This window comes from Atractosteus spatula, chromosome 19, assembly GCF_055471065.1.
Source record: "Atractosteus spatula isolate fAtrSpa1 chromosome 19, fAtrSpa1.hap1, whole genome shotgun sequence".
NCBI lineage: Eukaryota > Metazoa > Chordata > Actinopteri > Semionotiformes > Lepisosteidae > Atractosteus > Atractosteus spatula.
Window position 1 is genome coordinate 18,483,417 of NC_142724.1, and position 17,656 is coordinate 18,501,072.

Consider the following 17,656-nt stretch of genomic DNA (forward strand, 5'->3'; position numbering starts at 1 on the left):
GGTTCCGGGCTCGCATGATGCGGGAACCAATGCAGAGCCCGGATTAGCGTCAGCTTCTGGCTTTTAAGGGGGAACTGAAAAGGGGCTGGAACAGGGAACAGGTGCAGGAGATGAAACTAACAAGGAAGGGCTGGAGCGCCCTTAAGCGGAGGGGTTGTGATCATGACAGGCGGGAGCTGGGGACAGAAAGAGAGGCCAATCAAGAGGTATGAAGTCAGGATAGGTGAAGAGAGGTGTGAAATGAAACCTGCAATGAATAGAGAGAAAAGTAGTCTGTCGTTAAGACTAACGTCTCATTAAGTGTAGTCTTTCTGATGTATGAGTTCGGAAAACCATCTTTGAGAACACAGACGAAGAGATTAGTGTGATCATGGCCATCAGAGGTGAAATGAGAAACAATGGGCTTGGAGAAATCTTTAATCTTCACTGCCCTAACATGTTCAAGCAGTCTCCAAGTCTTATTATATGTTATTATATTTAATACATTGTATATGTTAAATATATGTTAAATAATATCCGGAAACATTATTATAGTTTTGTTATTTTTATTTTCGGCTACCTACAATTTCCTGTTAGTTACATAATTCCATATTATTATTTCAGTTTAAGTGAATTTAAAGAAGTAGTACAACAGACCTAAAGCACCACAAGTGTCTCTTTTGGATCTTCTTTGGGCAGTGAGGTGCTTGATTTTGTCACCCCAAAACACAGTACACACAACAATTTGCTTACCACTGACATGAGTCATGGGATTATACTGCTTTTAATATGCCTACTTGTCACTAGGGGGAAAAAAATCACAACTTCTTTTCAAATAAAAACTCAGTCAATAGCCAGCCTGGCCAGGTGAAATACCAGGAAGAGCAGGAAGTACTGGTATTGAAATCATGTTCTTGTTCAGTTTGTTACTCTTGGATTTAAGAGTGTTATTAGTGTTGTAAACTTGTCATCTTGAGCTTCCTGACCCTCCTAATACTGTGTACATGGGAAAATCGTTGGACCACTGATGACGTGACAGGGCGAGTGGCCATGGTCCTGGATGTAATGGGAACTTGGATATTGCAGACAAAGAGTGGAGAATTCCAGCCTCCATCCTAGTTCTTGCATTCTGGATGAAATTAAACAGTTAATGAAGGAGAAGCTGGTGGACAAAAGCAAGACCTGGGAAAATCTGACATCTGTTACAGCTGATACCTTGTACGTCTCCCACCAGGAGGTGCGTCAAACAGGGCCTTCCTCCCAAGAAGTGTGAACTTCATGTCTTTTTACAAGTGCTTATCCCCGAAAGAGCTTTCAATTAATTTATTACTGAGTAAATTCATTTTACAAGTCATATTAAACAGGTTTCATTGGATCAGGATCTGAATCATTTTTAAGAATAAACAAGTCATTTGAAACAGGGAAACCGAACAGATAAGCACAAAAGTAGAAAATAATAAATTCTATACACAGGCATTTATGGGTAAATGGATTAATGAGAGACAAATGAGAAGGGGTAACAGAAGTAGTGCCTAAGATATCATAGCAGTTGTGTAGTTTCTATTAGACTGCATTAGTGTTAAAATAATACAATATTTTATCAGGTCAATTTAATTTTCCCTATTTCATTTTCTGTGTTAATGGTTTCATTTGCATTACATATCACCTACATACACTTTATATCTTGCAAGAAAGCAAAACGTTCAGAACACTTAATTCTAATTAGCAACAGATGTTTTTTTATTTTTATTTTCTTTATTTGTGTTTATAAAATGAGACATTTTAGAGTAGATTGTCAAATTCCTGATCAATACCATAATAACAAGAATATTAATTTTGACAAAAATGAACGGGAATATAATAACAAGAAATTAAATTGAGTTAATTAAGCTGTTCAGATGGGTCTCAGAGACATTTTAAGATTTAGTACATACAATAGTTGAATACTTTACAACTATCTCTTAGATTTCTTTTGATTCAGGTTTTGTAAGTGGCAGTTTGCAAATCTGAGTATCTGCAGCAGTGCTGACAGGGCCAGGACATCAATGTCATCATTCAGGCTGGTTTCCTTATGGTAGTTCTTCACAGGAAGAATGCAGTTCATAGAAATGCCCAATATCTGACTGGCCTTTTCTGTCTGAAATACGAAGAAAGACAGGGCAAAATAATAATACAATACAAGTACAAGGAATTGTACTTTAAACACCGTAGGCATCAAACCAATCAAATTTCTGTATTTTTTCTTTTATCTATTTCCTGTGTCTCAGTGAATGCCTGTCTGCAGATCTTGACATGCAGAGTGACTAGTGATACAGTCTGTGCTGTCTAGATTCTGCTCTCTTTTCTGTTGTGAGAAGGTGCTCCATTTCCAGACCTGCTCCAGCAAGCCATTGCTGTTCCTCAACAACACATTTCTACACTGAAACAATAGGTTTATTCCATGCTGAAACATTGTGTTCTCTTTCTTCTTTTTTTTCAGCATGGAATAAACCTATTACTTGTTCCTTTGCAGCCTACACATGCAGGTGCAGCTACCCACCTGAACTACATTTCTACACTACTGGGCCAACAGGCTGCAACCCACCTGTCTCAAACTTGTGACTCACCTCCTTTGAGCGGGAGTTTAGATGCAGACTGATTATGAACCAAATCAGCAAATTAATTTAAATTGATTACAATATTAATTGTGCATTGTACAATAAGGTACACAACTTGTAGGAGTTTTTTATATCTAGGTCAGGATTTTCCTTCTCTTGAATATTGTGACTTGAGAAGTTATACATTAATATTAAAACCTACTGCAGCAAAGTTTAAACTCACCAGTGCTTTGATGTATCTGCTCCAGTACACCTTCTTGAGATCTATTCCTACCAATGGACAGGCTTCATCCACTCTAGTTAAAAGCACAACCTGGGGAATACCTGCAGAAACAAAACATAGTTTTTTTTTTCTCAGACCTTCCAAAAAGGCAAAGACTGAAGAGTAATTTGATTTTACAAATTGCATATTTGTACTTCACTCACTCAGCTTTAGAATATTTCCTGGATCAGTTTATCAGGTGTAGTGGATCATATTCTTGGGCTGAGTAAGGTAATTAAGGTCCCACGTCATGAAATACTATACGTTCAGAGTACTTGTTACATGTCTTTTATTTGGGACATTTGATACTTTTATACATTTTTGTTTTGTTTTTCACATGTAGTGCATGTGTGGTCTGTACCATTTAGTTTGTATTGTGTTCAGCTTACTTTTATCATTTCACACTGATGGAGAGAATTATTCCTCATTTAAATTACAGGTTTTAAGAGTAATGGCTATGCTGACAATGTTTTAGATGTTGTTGTGAATCTGTGTTTTACCAAGCAGTTTAATAGCGCCAAATGGAAGATCCATCACATCAATCAAAGTTTATCAAATGTCCAAAAATACAGCAAGCAGCAGTAGTTGCTGGCAATGAAATGTCTTCATTGATGAGGTGTAGAATTATTTGGTGCAGGTGTGTAAATGGTAGATTTTTCATCACTGTTTTATTTATTTTCATGGCTACTGCAGACCAGGATCTATGGACAGAGAAAAATGCCCATGTATCAGTAAGACTATATCAGAATTTAAATTCAGTTTAGGTTAATGACCACAGCTAAGTAATTTTAAAACAACACTTAAGACAGGATTCTTTGACTTCAACAGCTCTGATGACTGTGGATGAAGTGCTCAGCAGCACTGGTGGTGTAAGGGGATTTTGAACTGCCGCTGTGCAGTGATTGCAATCAGAGTGAACCCAGATTGTATCAGTTCCTTTTAGAATTCCAGTAAAAATCAAACAGTTGTCATCTTTAGAAAATCTTGTGTACATTAGTCAGATTTAATGGCATTCAAAAACACTCTCAGAATCATTATCATGTTAACTTCTACCATCCTAGAGTTTGTAATTAAATCTACTATTGTTTCTACAAATGAAAAACTAAATCAATTAACATTTACTCATTTTCCAGCTAGCTCTAAAATGTATACTAATACTTTTGTATTCATTTTTTAAAGAAACATCATTTTTTAAATGGAGTACAGATGCAGCCATTCAAAACAAGCGGGCGATACTGCATTATAATGCAGTGCGCTTAACGCGGTGTAACTCAAGTTACCGTATAATACTGTATTAATACCGTATATTCTCGCATAATACCGCATGGTACCGCAAGTAAAATAATAGTATCCAGAACTTCCGCAAGGTGGAGATAATAAAGCTCAGCCTCTCATGTTTGAGCTGTCGCCATCAAAGTTTTTACCGAAGATATTACTAATAGTATTAATAATGAATGACCTTGGACAAGCTGTAAACATAAACATAAACATATTACTGTATGCAAACTGTACTGTATACAGTATATTTATGTATATTTAATGTCTTTACTGTGCCCGTTTTAGTATTGAATATTTATATGGAATTTTACCACTGAAGGGAAATTTTTGGTAGCTGAGCATAAAAAGAATAGGAGCATAACGCGTGTGAAGGCCATAAACGATATTAATTTTGGAACATAAACATACAATATTACAGTATGTAAACTGTATATGGCTGGTCTCGGTACTTTAAAGAAAAAATACACACCAGTATTCCATTACTCCCTAAACATTTTAAGCATCGAAGTCTTTAACTAACGTGAAATAACGTGTATAAAAAGTGGTAGTTTTAAGCTTTTCTGCGAATACGCTCGATACCGGAGTAAACAAGCATACGTTTAGAATTTGATTAGTAGGGAATATAATATGGAATCGTGTATCTAAAGAAATTAATAACGATATAATTATATTCATGTACTGCAACACAAACAGTAGTATACTGTACACATACTGTACAATGTCTATTGATACTGTATGTGTAGGGCTGTTTTACACCTTGGCATGTGACTGTGCGAGTGGCACGATGGTCTAAGTGCCTGACTTCTAAGTGAGAGGTTGGCTGTTCAAATCTAGCTACCGCCATGGATTTTCTTTTAACAAACATTTCTTTGAAAAAATAAAATAGCAATATTATGGACAATTAATTGACTTTTTATATTTCTAAATATCACAACATGTTCAAATTTAAGTCATTTTTTAATAACAACGAATAGTTACAATCTTTCCCTCTGACAATGGTTCCTGCTTCTGCTTCCTCCTTCTATCATGTGGGGTTCCCTTTAGATCTCCCTTCAGATTTAAAAGGTTATTAATAATATCTTCGGTGTCGCATCTTCCCAGTTTAGCTGATCTTTTGCTGCCTACGCATGCTTACACAGCTCCCTGGGTAAACTATCATACTTGACTGAGAAAGCTTTAGAGAACTTAACATTTTTATTATCAACAAATTGTAAATACGACAATATTTACAATATAAACATTTACTGTCAAACTTTAAATCAACAATTGATTTAAAGACGATCTGTCAAAGTGCAATGAAATACAATATTGTAGTTGTTGTTATTGTTGTTTTTATCCTGTAAAGCGCTTTGAGAAGCCACCTTTAAAGGCGCTATATAAAGGCACTGATTCTTATGGAATGTGTTTTCTTTCTTCTTTTTTTCAGCATGGAATAAACCTATTACTTGATTCTTATGGAAGCCCGGTTCTGCCAGGGATTAAAAAAAAAGCACTACGTCTCTTCCCGTTAAAAAGAGGAAACACTTTACACTTTAACTCTTCAGTTCACAGCGAAATTTCACCAGAGCCACTCATTAATAGTTTATGCTAACACCTAACTTTCTTAACACATGGCGCCCCCCCCCCGGCGTTCCAGTTAGTGCGTGATTACACATCAGTGAAAAACCAGCGGTTTAAAAAAAGAGAATTAGCTTGCTGATAGTTTTCTGTGGAGGCTGTGAACATTTTCACAAGTCGTGGTCTCCAAAGTGCATTTGCTTTGAAGGCTTTCTGTGTTTCGCTTCCAAAGATATGGACAGAAGAATATTCGAGCGTGGTAAAAAAAAATGGCTTTAAAACGGCATTTTGAAGGCTGTGAAAACAGTCACAAATGTAACACACAAAGCAAATGTTTTCGTAACTCTAGGAGGTTTCGTGAAAAAGCTACAGGTGTGCCAATTGTAATTGTTTTTATTTTTGAATACATTTTAGCAAAGTCAGTATACAAAAAAGTTGCATTTAATACCACTCAACAGCCGGCTGGCTGTGCTGAAAAATAGATAAAAACCGGTTTAACAGCTCTGTTGTTTTTATCCCGTAAAGCACTTTGAGAAGCCACCTTTAAAGGCGCTATATAAAGGCATGTATGGCTAGTCTTGGTACTGTATTTTAAAGAAAAAATACACACCAGTATTCTATTTCTCCCTAAACATTTCTTACATGTCTTACATGTGGTTATTTCAGAAACGTTTTGATCCTTGATCCTTCTGACCATGTCACTGTGCATTTAAAAGCATACTTTCAGAATTTGATTAATGGGGAAAATAATATAAAAATATAATACTAAAAATAAGATACACTCTACAGACATTCACAACAGTGACTGTCAGAAGATAGGACACAGCGACTCAGACACCCGTTGAATGGAAAAGGGCACTATAATTTTCTGTACAGCTGGTACAGCACCCCACTGTGCCCGCGTGCCAGCAGAGAGAAAGAGACACACACACAGTTTTTCATTGTCAAAAAGTAATTGTTTTTTACTTTTGTACAATTTTTTTACATTCCAAAAAGGAATGTTTTGTTTCTGGACAGACTGTTAAACTAGAGGAAAAGAGCGCCTCCTTCTTCAAAGCATTTCGTTGATCCGATCACGAATTCTTTTTACCAAGCAAAGCGAAATATACTGTAGTATAAACTGAGTTGCTTTCCGTTATCATTAATTATCATTCTCACTGTGCATAACAAGGAAGATTAATAAACATAAGGTTGTTTAATGACAATCTATTGTATATCTCATGGCTAAATAGTCAAGTCTAGCCAAAAGATAAAATATAATCTTTATTTAAACTCCAACGAAAGTATTAATGGTTTTTAATTACCATACTTTTATGGTACATGACTTTGCTAAAATGTATTTAAAAACAAAAACGATTACAATTGGCACGTCTGTAGCTTTTTCACAAAACCTCCTAAAAATTTCTTGCGTTGTACAGCTTTTCAGCTAAATATATTTAACACTTACGCCTGACATTGGAGCTGCTCGCCTGCGCAGTGATGTCACCACATTTCCCTCTGAATAGCGACTGAATAGGCAGTGAAAACATTTGTCTGTCTTTCCGTGGGGGGAATGGGGACTGTCTTTGATTGGAAAGCACGACTATTCTACTCTGAGAATGCCCGTTGTCTTTTCACTGATAAACTTGTGTTAACAGTATGCTTAAGTATGCTTAAGAGTTGTCAAACCGTTTTTTATTTATTTTTCAGCACAGCCAGCCGGCTGTCGAGTGGTCACCGCGCAGGCGGGCACCTCAAATGTCAGGCGTAAGCGTTTAATATATTTAGATCTTTGAATTAATATCATTATTGATTTCTTTAGCGTCACAACATTGTCCAATAATACTCTTCTTGTGTCTAATTTTTAATTAAGCAGGATTTGAGCTACAGACCATAAAAACCACGCTTTTTGACCATGCTCTAATATTCTTCTGTCCATATCTTTGGAAGGGAAACACAGAAAGCCTTAAAACCTGTTAAGTTCCCTAAAGCTTTCTCAGTCAAGTATGAAAGTTTACCCAGGGAGCTGTGTAAGCATGTGTAGGCAGCAAAAGATCAGCTAAGCTGGGAAGATGCAACACCGAAGATATTATTAAAAACCTTTTAAATCTGAAGGGAGATCTAAAGGGATCTTAATACCCTTTATTAATAGGGCGTGATCGTGAATTTGCGCCCTACCGCTGTGTACATGCAGTACGAACATGTTGTGATATTAAGAAATATAAAAAATGTCAATATAATGCCAATATTAGCAATTTTAGTTTTTCGAAGAAATTTTTATTTGTTAAAAGAAAACTGATGACGATAGTTGGGTTTGAACACTCAACCTTTGGTATACAAGTCAGTTACTTAAGCGATCATGCCACGGAGACAGTCATGTGACAGGCACCTCTCAATGGAAAATCTTATACTACTGTTTGTGCATGACTATAGTTATACTGTTATTTCTTTAGATACGCGATTCCATGTTTTTTTTTAATCCCTAGCGGAACCGGGCTTCCATAAGAATCAAGTAATAGGTTTATTCCATGCTGAAAAAAAGAAGAAAGAGAACACATTCCATAAGAATCAGCGCCTTTATATAGCGCTTTTATATAGCGCCTTTAAAGGTGGCTTCTCAAAGTGGTTTACAGGATAAAAACAACAATAACAACAACAACAATATTGTATTTCATTGCACTTAATGCACTTAATACCCTTTATTAATAGGGCGTGATCGAGAATTTGCACCCTACCGCTGTGTACATACAGTACGAACATGTTGTGATATTTAGAAATATAAAAAATGTCAATATAATGCCAATATTAGCTTTTTTTGTTTTTCGAAGAAATTTTTATTTGTTAAAAGAAAACTGATGGCAACAGCTGGGTTTGAACACTCCATCTTTGGTGTATAAGTCAGTTTCTTAAGCAATCATGCCACGGAGACAGTCATGTGACATGCACCTCTCAATGGAAAGTCTGACAGTAAATGTTTATATTGTAACACATCTGAAGGGAGATCTAAAGGGAACCCCACACGATAGAAGCAGGAAGCAGAAGCAGGAACCATTGTCAGAGGGAAAGATGGTGACTATTCGTTGTTATTAAAAAATGACTTAAATTCGAATATGTTGTGATATTTAGAAATATAAAAAGCCAATTAATTGCCCATAATATTGCTATTTTATTTTTTCAAAGAAATGTTTGTTAAAAGAAAATCCATGGTGCTAGCTGGATTTGAACAGCCAACCTCTCACTTAAAAGTCAGGCACTTAGACCATCGTCCCACTCGCACAGTCACATGCCAAGGTGTAAAACAGCCCTACACATACAGTATCAATAGACATTGTACAGTATGTGTACAGTATACTACTGTTTGTGTTGCAGTACATGAATATAATTATATCGTTATTAATTTCTTTAGATACGCGATTCCATATTATATTCCCTATTAATCAAATTCTAAACGTGTGCTTGTTTACTCCGGTATCGAGCGTATTCGCAGAAAAGCTTAAAACTACCACTTTTTATACACGTTATTTCACGTTAGTTAAAGACTTCGATGCTTAAAATGTTTAGGGAGTAATGGAATACTGGTGTGTAGGTACCGAGACCAGCCATATACAGTTTACATACTGTAATACTGTATGTTTATGTTCCAAAATTAATATCGTTTATGGCCTTCACACGCGTTATGCTCCTATTCTTTTTATGCTCAGCTACTAAAATTTCCCTTCAGTGGTAAAATTCCATATAAATATTCAATACTAAAATGGACACAGTAAAGACATTTAAATCTTTCTACGACCGACCAACGCACCACGAGTGCCCCTGTCGGTCAACCAATCACGTACCGCGGTACGATGCACGATGATGTAGCCAAATGCCTGCAGTACGTGTTTGTGCCGCGCACTTTGAATGGCTGCATCTGTACCTAGTTTTTTACCCAGTAGGTTTAAGTTGTCTGTTGTTTATCAGATCAGTTTACATGTACAGTATATTCTCTGTACCAGGAAAAATAGTGATCAGGCACTACTCTCACACCTGACTGTCAAAGCTATACTGTACATTGTGTGTCCTTTAATTGGGTATGTAAGAGAGTCGATGCAAATCTAATTGTGAAGTTGTCCCTTCTCAATGCTGCTGTGAGCTTCTAGCAGTAGTCACTGTTGAGCAGTAAGACGCGTCAATTCCAGTAAGACAATTGGAAATACACAAAACATACTTTCAGAATTTGAATATTACTCATAATTACTTCAAAGAGTGTCTGTTCATTGTTTCTTTTGAGTGTTTTTATTACAATATGGGCTCACAGGGCAGAGCGGTGGCTCTGTGGCTAAGGATCTGCACCTATGGCTGGAAGGCTCCCAGTTCAAATCCTACAGCTGGCAGAGGAATCCTACTCTGTTGAGCCCCTGAGCAAGGCCCTTAACCCCAGCTGCTCTGGGGGCACTGTACAATGGCTGACCATGTGCTCTGACCCCAACAATCTGTCTGTGTGTCTCATGTAGAGCAGGCTAGGGTATGTGAAAAGACAAATTCCTAATGCAAGAAATTGTATATGGCTAATAAGGTGACCTGACCTTATCTTAGGTTGTCCAGGAAGCCATAACTGAATTGAGGGTTTAATGAGCTACAGCTGTGGTTGTCCTATATATACAGTATATGGCCTGTCTGGCTTCTCTAAAGAGACTTCTGTGCTCCATAACAAGGGGAATGAAGAAGAAACTCTTCTCAAGTGCAGTGCATGTCAGGTGAGAAGTCTCCCAAACCTGCTGTAAATGTGTATTCTGTGTGTTCTCATGAATTAGAAATATAAAGAATGCATACAAAAAACTAGCATTATATAGGGTGGCCAAGTGGCCAATAGCTACAGAGGAATGTGTATGTATATATTAATATACAGTAGGAGCCAAGAGAAGAGCATATGACAGACCACATTGAGGAGTTCAACTTCTGTCTAAGAGTGGAGCTGAGAGTGCTGAGTACTGTAGATTCCCTGGTATTCTGTCAAACTGCAAGTGATCTTTTCTGTCTTTCATTGGATTGTGATTAGAAAATAAGAGGGAGAGAGAACTTGTGAGTTATGTATGGATAAATGAATCCATACAAAACTGAAAGATGAATAAATAGCTGATGGGTGGTGGGCTGGAAGGGCCACTGATATGTGTGACAATCGGTTGATTGGAGAGCAGGGAATTCAATGGGAGGCCCTCTGCCTGGATGGAAGACAGGGGAGGTGTGAATTTTGCTCTTGTCTGACAGTGAACCCGAGTGAAATCCAGAGAGCAAGGAGAGTGGCTAGAAGAACACTGACTGTGTTTTAAAAGAGTGCCTGTCTGGTTCTGAGTGATGTCGGGTGTGTCTGCACTGCAGGGAAAGCGAAGTACACTAAGAGAAATGTTAGTGTGCAGAATCGATGAAAGAAAATAGAAACAGCGTAGGGAGTGGAGAAAAGACCATGTAAAGACAGGTCAAGAGCAAGCTCACCAAGTTGTGTGGGGTCTATCATGTACTCGGTGGCATAAAGTTCAAATATTTATAAATACATATTAATCATTAGCAAAGGTGCAACAATGAAACATTTGGTATGCAAATTCAATCAAATCAAAATAAAATAAAATTTTTGAAACATCAGAACAGAATAACAAGTGTACAGTACTTTGTGATGCCCCTGAGTGCTCCTACCACTATATTACAACTGTGCTGAGTGATATCAATTTGAAACATAACTTCTCTTTATTAATATTAAAGAGATATTTTTAAACATATAATGTTGTTGCCCCTTACATGAGAATTTTCTTACCAATATCACTGACTTTTGATCTGATGTCTGTTATAATCTTCAGAACATGATTATCCATAATGCTGAGTTGATCTGCTGCCACAACATAAACAAGACAGTGGGCCACATCATTCACAGTGGGACTCTTGTTGTAATCTGGAGAGTCAGCACTGAGAGGTTTGATGGGATTGAACTGGTGGAGAGAGAGAGAGAATGAAAATGCAATGAGAAAGTTACAAGTGTTTAATAGCTCTCTTTGAATTACTCTTGATACCTTAGCTCCTCTTAAAACCTGAACCACCTCCTATACTCTACCCCATGGTATACTGACCATTTGCAGTCAATCAAGGCAGTCTCCCACAAACTATAACATACAGATGCAGCCATTCAAAGTGCGCGGTACAGACACGTACCGGAGGTAATTGGCTACGGCGTCGCGCATTGTGACGCACGATGACGCGCGGTACCACGGTACGTGATTGGTTGACCGACAGGGGCACTCGTGGTCCGTTGGTCGGACGTAGAAAGATTTACAGTAAATGTCTTTACTGTGCCCGTTGTAGTATTGAATATTTATATGGAATTTTACCACTGAAGGGAAATCTTAGTTGCTGAGCATAAAAAGAATAGGAGCATACTGTAAAACGTGTGAAGGCCATAAACGATATTAATTTTGGAACATAAACATACAGTATATGGCTGGTCTTGGTACTTTAAAGAAAAAATACACACCAGTATTCCATTTCTCCCTAAACATTTTAAGCATCGAAGTCTTTAACTAACGAGATACCGGAGTCAACAAGCATACTTTTAGAATTTGATTAAAAGGGAATATAATATGGAATCGCGTATCTAAAGAAATTAATAACGATATAATTATATTAATGTACCGCAACACAAGAATAGTACACGCTGTACAATGTCTGCTGATACTGTTTCTGTAGTGCTTTTTCAGCACTCTGCATGTGACCTTCCCGGTGGCGCTGTGGGTTAGGTTCCTGACTCCCATGTCACATGGTCTGTGATCGAATCCCACTGGAACCATGACTTTTTTTTTAACAAACATTTCTTTGAAAAAATGAAACGTTTCCCTTGGTCAGAGATTAAATAAAACCTCACTCGCACCAAACAAATTTATATTTCTAAATATCACAACATGATCGAATTTAAGTCATTTTAATAACAATGAATAGTCACCTATGCGTTACAAAATAAACATTTATATTGATTTGAATTGCGTTTTGATTTAAATCGTAAATGCGTGTTTAAATATATGTGTTTTTTGATTCACAATCAGACAAATGCAACATAAATTGATATCTTTGTCTTCTAAGTATCTTAATAAACTTTCAGCATAGCTTTCTCCCCGTTTAGATTTATTTGTCTTGGGATCTTGGGATCAAACGTGGAAAGATTAGATTGTAATCGTTTTTATTTTTTAAATACATTTTATAAAAGTGTAATCTATGCTAAAAAGTTGTACACCACCTGCTATAAAGATACATATTGTAAAACTTTCGGGTTCGGATAGGACAGACACGAGAACTCAGACTTGCGGAGTTAAAGCAAGTTAAAGCCTTGATTTTATATATCACCTTTAAAAGTGGAATCTCAAAGCAAAGTAAATACCCAACACTGATTGTACCCATCTGTCATGCTAATAAAGCACCTTGAATTGAATTGACTTGAGGGAGAGAGGGGGGAGGGCGAGCGAGAGAGCCAGGACAGACAGGCAAATAAGATACACTCCACAGACATTCACAACAGCGACATATCATAAAACGTTTGCACATATAGTTAAGTTATTACTTGGTTTTCAAAGTGCAATGAAATACAATATTGTTGTTGTTGCTCTTATTGTTGTTTTTATCCTGTAAAGCGTTTTGAGAAGCCACCTTTAAAGGCGATATATAAAAGCGCTGATTCTTATGGAATGTGTTCCGCCGGGGATTCAAAACATTTATTTTTTTTAATCGCGTACCTAAGGAAAATAGCAGTATAACTTTGTTCATGCACAAACAGTGGCATGTTACATTATTAATTTGGGTGTCTCCTCTTGCCAGAAAGCTCTAAATTGCATTTGGAGTGCGGTTTTTGACTTTTTCTAAATTGCAACCCAAAAATAAAGCTGATACAGTTTAGACTTATTTTAAACTGTATTACAGCAGCACAATGGACAATGCAACGTAAATTGCAAAAATGCACTTGGAATCTGTCCAAGCCCTACTTTGTCAGGCATTTTCTTTTACTGCAACGGACATAAAAACTCCCTTGCTTTTAACAGAGCGTTTCATAATTTCTAACAACGAAAATTATTTAAACTGCGACATCATTCATTCCATTCCATTCCATTATCAGTCTTCCATTTCTCCCTAAACATTTTAAGCATTGAAAGTTTTATGAAACGGTACCCAAATATGCAATTGCTGTATAGAATGAATTTTAATTTTAAAAAATTATTTAACACGAAAATCAAGCTGGAAATCTCGCCCCCTTCTACTTTGAAAATACCTGTGAAACCGGTTTAATTCGTCACAGCCAGCACTCCCGCAGAGAGGGGGGTTGTACTCGTTAATGTCTTAGCCGGAACACATCATTATATCTCATTTTGTATTTCTATAAAAAAAATCGTTTGCCCAGCCACTATTGTTGTTATTGTTTTTATCCTGAAAAGCTCTTTGAGGAGCACAGCTTTCTCACCACTTAGATTACTTTTTGATACCATCCTTACACAAAGCAGAAACTGATTGTATTTTCCGATGACATACAAGTGGAAAGATTACAGATTTTAATCGTCTTTTTTCTGAACCAGGGAAAATCTGATCATGTTTCTCTATACCAATAATAAAAAAACTTTATTTTACATATCACCTTTAAAAGTGGCATCTCAAAACAATACAGTAGATGTAAACCAAAAATTATAAAGTAAATACCCAGACAAACGCAAACGCTTTTTTAATAAAATGCTTTTATTCATTCAGCAGAGAGAGAGCATAAAACCTGGGTGTAACAGCTGTTCCTTTTTCTGATCACTCGCTCTCTGGATAAACGTCTCGCCTGTCCTGTTCTTTGTTTTCCTAATTTGCCGATTATGCCTTCTGCGATCCACTCCTGCCCTCACACCTAAAGAAGACTATTTTAAATTTCTTTGCGCGGTCCATTGTGCAATTAACCCTTGTATGTGCTGTCCTTAAGGTGATATCATTTAAAGGTGATATGTAAAATAATTTTTTTTTATTATTGTTATAGAGAAACATAATCAGATTTTCCCCGGTTCAGAATAAAAGTGTGTTTTTTGAATCACAATCAGACAAATGCAACATAAATTGATATCTTTGTCTTCTAAGTATCTTAATAAACTTTCAGCATAGCTTTCTCCCCATTTAGATTTATTTTTCTTAATTAGTATACTTTAGATCTTTTTTTCTGAACCGGGGAAAATCTGATCATGTTTCTCTATAACAATAATAAAAAAAAATTATTTTACATATCACCTTTAAATGATATCACCTTAAGGACAGCACATACAAGGGTTAATTGCACAATGGACCGCGCAAAGAAATTTAAAATAGTCTTCTTTAGGCGTGAGGGCAGGAGTGGATCGCAGAAGGCATAATCGGCAAATTAGGAAAACAAAGAACAGGACAGGCGAGACGTTTATCCAGAGAGCGAGTGATCAGAAAAAGGAACAGCTGTTACACCCAGGTTTTACGCTCTCTCTCTGCTGAATGAATAAAAGCATTTTATTAAAAACGCGTTTGCGTTTGTCTGGGTATTTACTTTGTAATCTGTGGTTTACATCTACTGTATTGTTTTGAGATGCCACTTTTAAAGGTGATATGTAAAATAAAGTTTTTTTATTATTGGTATAGAGAAACATGATCAGATTTTCCCTGGTTCAGAAAAAAGACGATTAAAATCTGTAATCTTTCCACTTGTATGTCATCGGAAAATACAATCAGTTTCTGCTTTGTGTAAGGATGGTATCAAAAAGTAATCTAAGTGGTGAGAAAGCTGTGCTCCTCAAAGAGCTTTTCAGGATAAAAACAATAACAACAATAGTGGCTGGGCAAACGATTTTTTTTATAGAAATACAAAATGAGATATAATGATGTGTTCCGGCTAAGACATTAACGAGTATAACCCCCCTCTCTGCGGGAGTGCTGGCTGTGACGAATTAAACCGGTTTCACAGGTATTTTCAAAGTAGAAGGGGGCGAGATTTCCAGCTTGATTTTCGTGTTAAATAATTTTTTAAAATTAAAATTCATTCTATACAGCAATTGCATATTTGGGTACCGTTTCATAAAACTTTCAATGCTTAAAATGTTTAGGGAGAAATGGAAGACTGATAATGGAATGGAATGGAATGAATGATGTCGCAGTTTAAATAATTTTCGTTGTTAGAAATTATGAAACGCTCTGTTAAAAGCAAGGGAGTTTTTATGTCCGTTGCAGTAAAAGAAAATGCCTGACAAAGTAGGGCTTGGACAGATTCCAAGTGCATTTTTGCAATTTACGTTGCATTGTCCATTGTGCTGCTGTAATACAGTTTAAAATAAGTCTAAACTGTATCAGCTTTATTTTTGGGTTGCAATTTAGAAAAAGTCAAAAACCGCACTCCAAATGCAATTTAGAGCTTTCTGGCAAGAGGAGACACCCAAATTAATAATGTAACATGCCACTGTTTGTGCATGAACAAAGTTATACTGCTATTTTCCTTAGGTACGCGATTAAAAAAAATAAATTTTTTGAATCAACAACGGGAATCCGAGAGAAGGCAAAATCCAGAACCAGGCGGTCCATCCAAGACAAATAGAATTAAAACTAGAACCGGGTAGAAACCGGCAGGAACAGGAACTTTAAAACCTTGATGGGACCAGGCACTTCCAGGTCCCGGACTTACCTGGTATGGGAACCGATGCAGAGCCTGGAACAGAGTGAGCGCCCGGCTTTTATAGGACGGGGGGCAAGAACCGGAGGCAGGTGCAGGGAATGAGTACTGATCAAGGAAGGGCTGGAAAGTCCTTAAGAGGACGGGTTTACGATCGTGACAGTGACAGCTGCTCCCAGCAGACCCTGGTGTCTGACAGCTTTATTTAGGGACCACCCTGCCCTGGAAAAGGTGACTCAAACATTGTCCACTCACAATTTCTAAGTTAAGCTGCCTCACCTTTTGGGACGTTCAGCCTAGTGGTCAAAAACTTCAAAGCAGAATTGTCTCATTCTGACTAGCAATATGGATCATAAGGACTCTTCTGGACAGCAGTTATGGCACAGATAGGCCCAAACACAGAACTGCACTCATTGTGGCACAGTTAAAACATTATAATATTGATATCAGTGCTCAAAGTGAGACCAGACTTCTGGGTGAAGTGTCTCTCAGGAAGAACAGAGAAGGCTACACCTTTTTCTGGAAGGATTAACCCTCAGGAGGAGAACATCGGCATGGTATCTACTTTGCAATAAAAAAACTGCCACCAATAAAATATTATGTGCATACAATCTTACATTGGATATGCAAGTGAAAAGTGGATTGAAGCTGCTAAGTCTCAGCATAGTCTCACTATCACAAACAATATTTCTGATGAAAAATAAATACAAATGGATGCATCCATGGTCAAAGCACTTGTACCTTGTAGATTACGTCATTGTTAGGCTCTCTGATATTAAACATGTTCTTTTCACAGAAGCCATGAGATGAGCAGAGTGACAGATGGACCACAGGATGATCATTGCTAAGCCCAGAATGAAGGCGTGGCCGACCAAAAGCAGTCTTCCAAAACAAAACTGCACTTTGCCTCCCTCCAAGAAGTGGAGGCATGAACCAGCTGGCAGCATTCTAGAAAACCTTGAAGTCAACTTAGTACAGAGGGCTTTATTGAGGACAAATGGACTTCTTTATATTGCTCCATGAGAAAGCAGCCTAATCCATTGGCTATAGTAGAAAGAAACATTAAGACTAGTTTGATAAGAACTAAAAGAAATCTACAACCTAATAACAGTACCATGCACAAGGACTACAACCCCACTTCTGAGATTCTCAGCAAACAGAAGGAAGAATGGAAGAGGAATGTACAGAATGTTCTGCAGCAATTTCTAAATGAGAGGTAGATACATTACGCAAGGCACAGGAACTGCAGGAGTTAATACGACATGCTAACGTCTATGACACTTTGAAGACTATCCATGGCCCTCTCTATCCTATTACTGTAGGAGAGTAGATTTAAAGAAAGGG

At 37.2% G+C, this 17,656-nt stretch overlaps 1 protein-coding gene across 2 annotated transcripts in view; it reads right to left on the minus strand.

Annotated features, from left to right (window-relative positions):
- Positions 1–528: 528 nt before the first annotated feature.
- The window catches only part of LOC148818170 (interferon-induced protein 44-like), a 49,663-nt gene continuing 32,535 nt past the window's right edge, over positions 529–17,656 (minus strand). Inside the window, exons 6-8 of one of the 2 annotated variants that reach the window (XM_088937785.1) lie at positions 11,441–11,612; positions 2,800–2,900; positions 529–2,116 (exon numbers count right to left, since the gene is read on the minus strand). In XM_088937785.1, coding sequence (XP_088793911.1) covers positions 1,934–2,116; positions 2,800–2,900; positions 11,441–11,612 — 456 coding nt within the window. In that variant the 3' untranslated portion in view covers positions 529–1,933. The remainder of the gene's footprint in view (positions 2,117–2,799; positions 2,901–11,440; positions 11,613–17,656) is intronic. The other variant, XM_088937787.1, reaches the window with a different exon arrangement.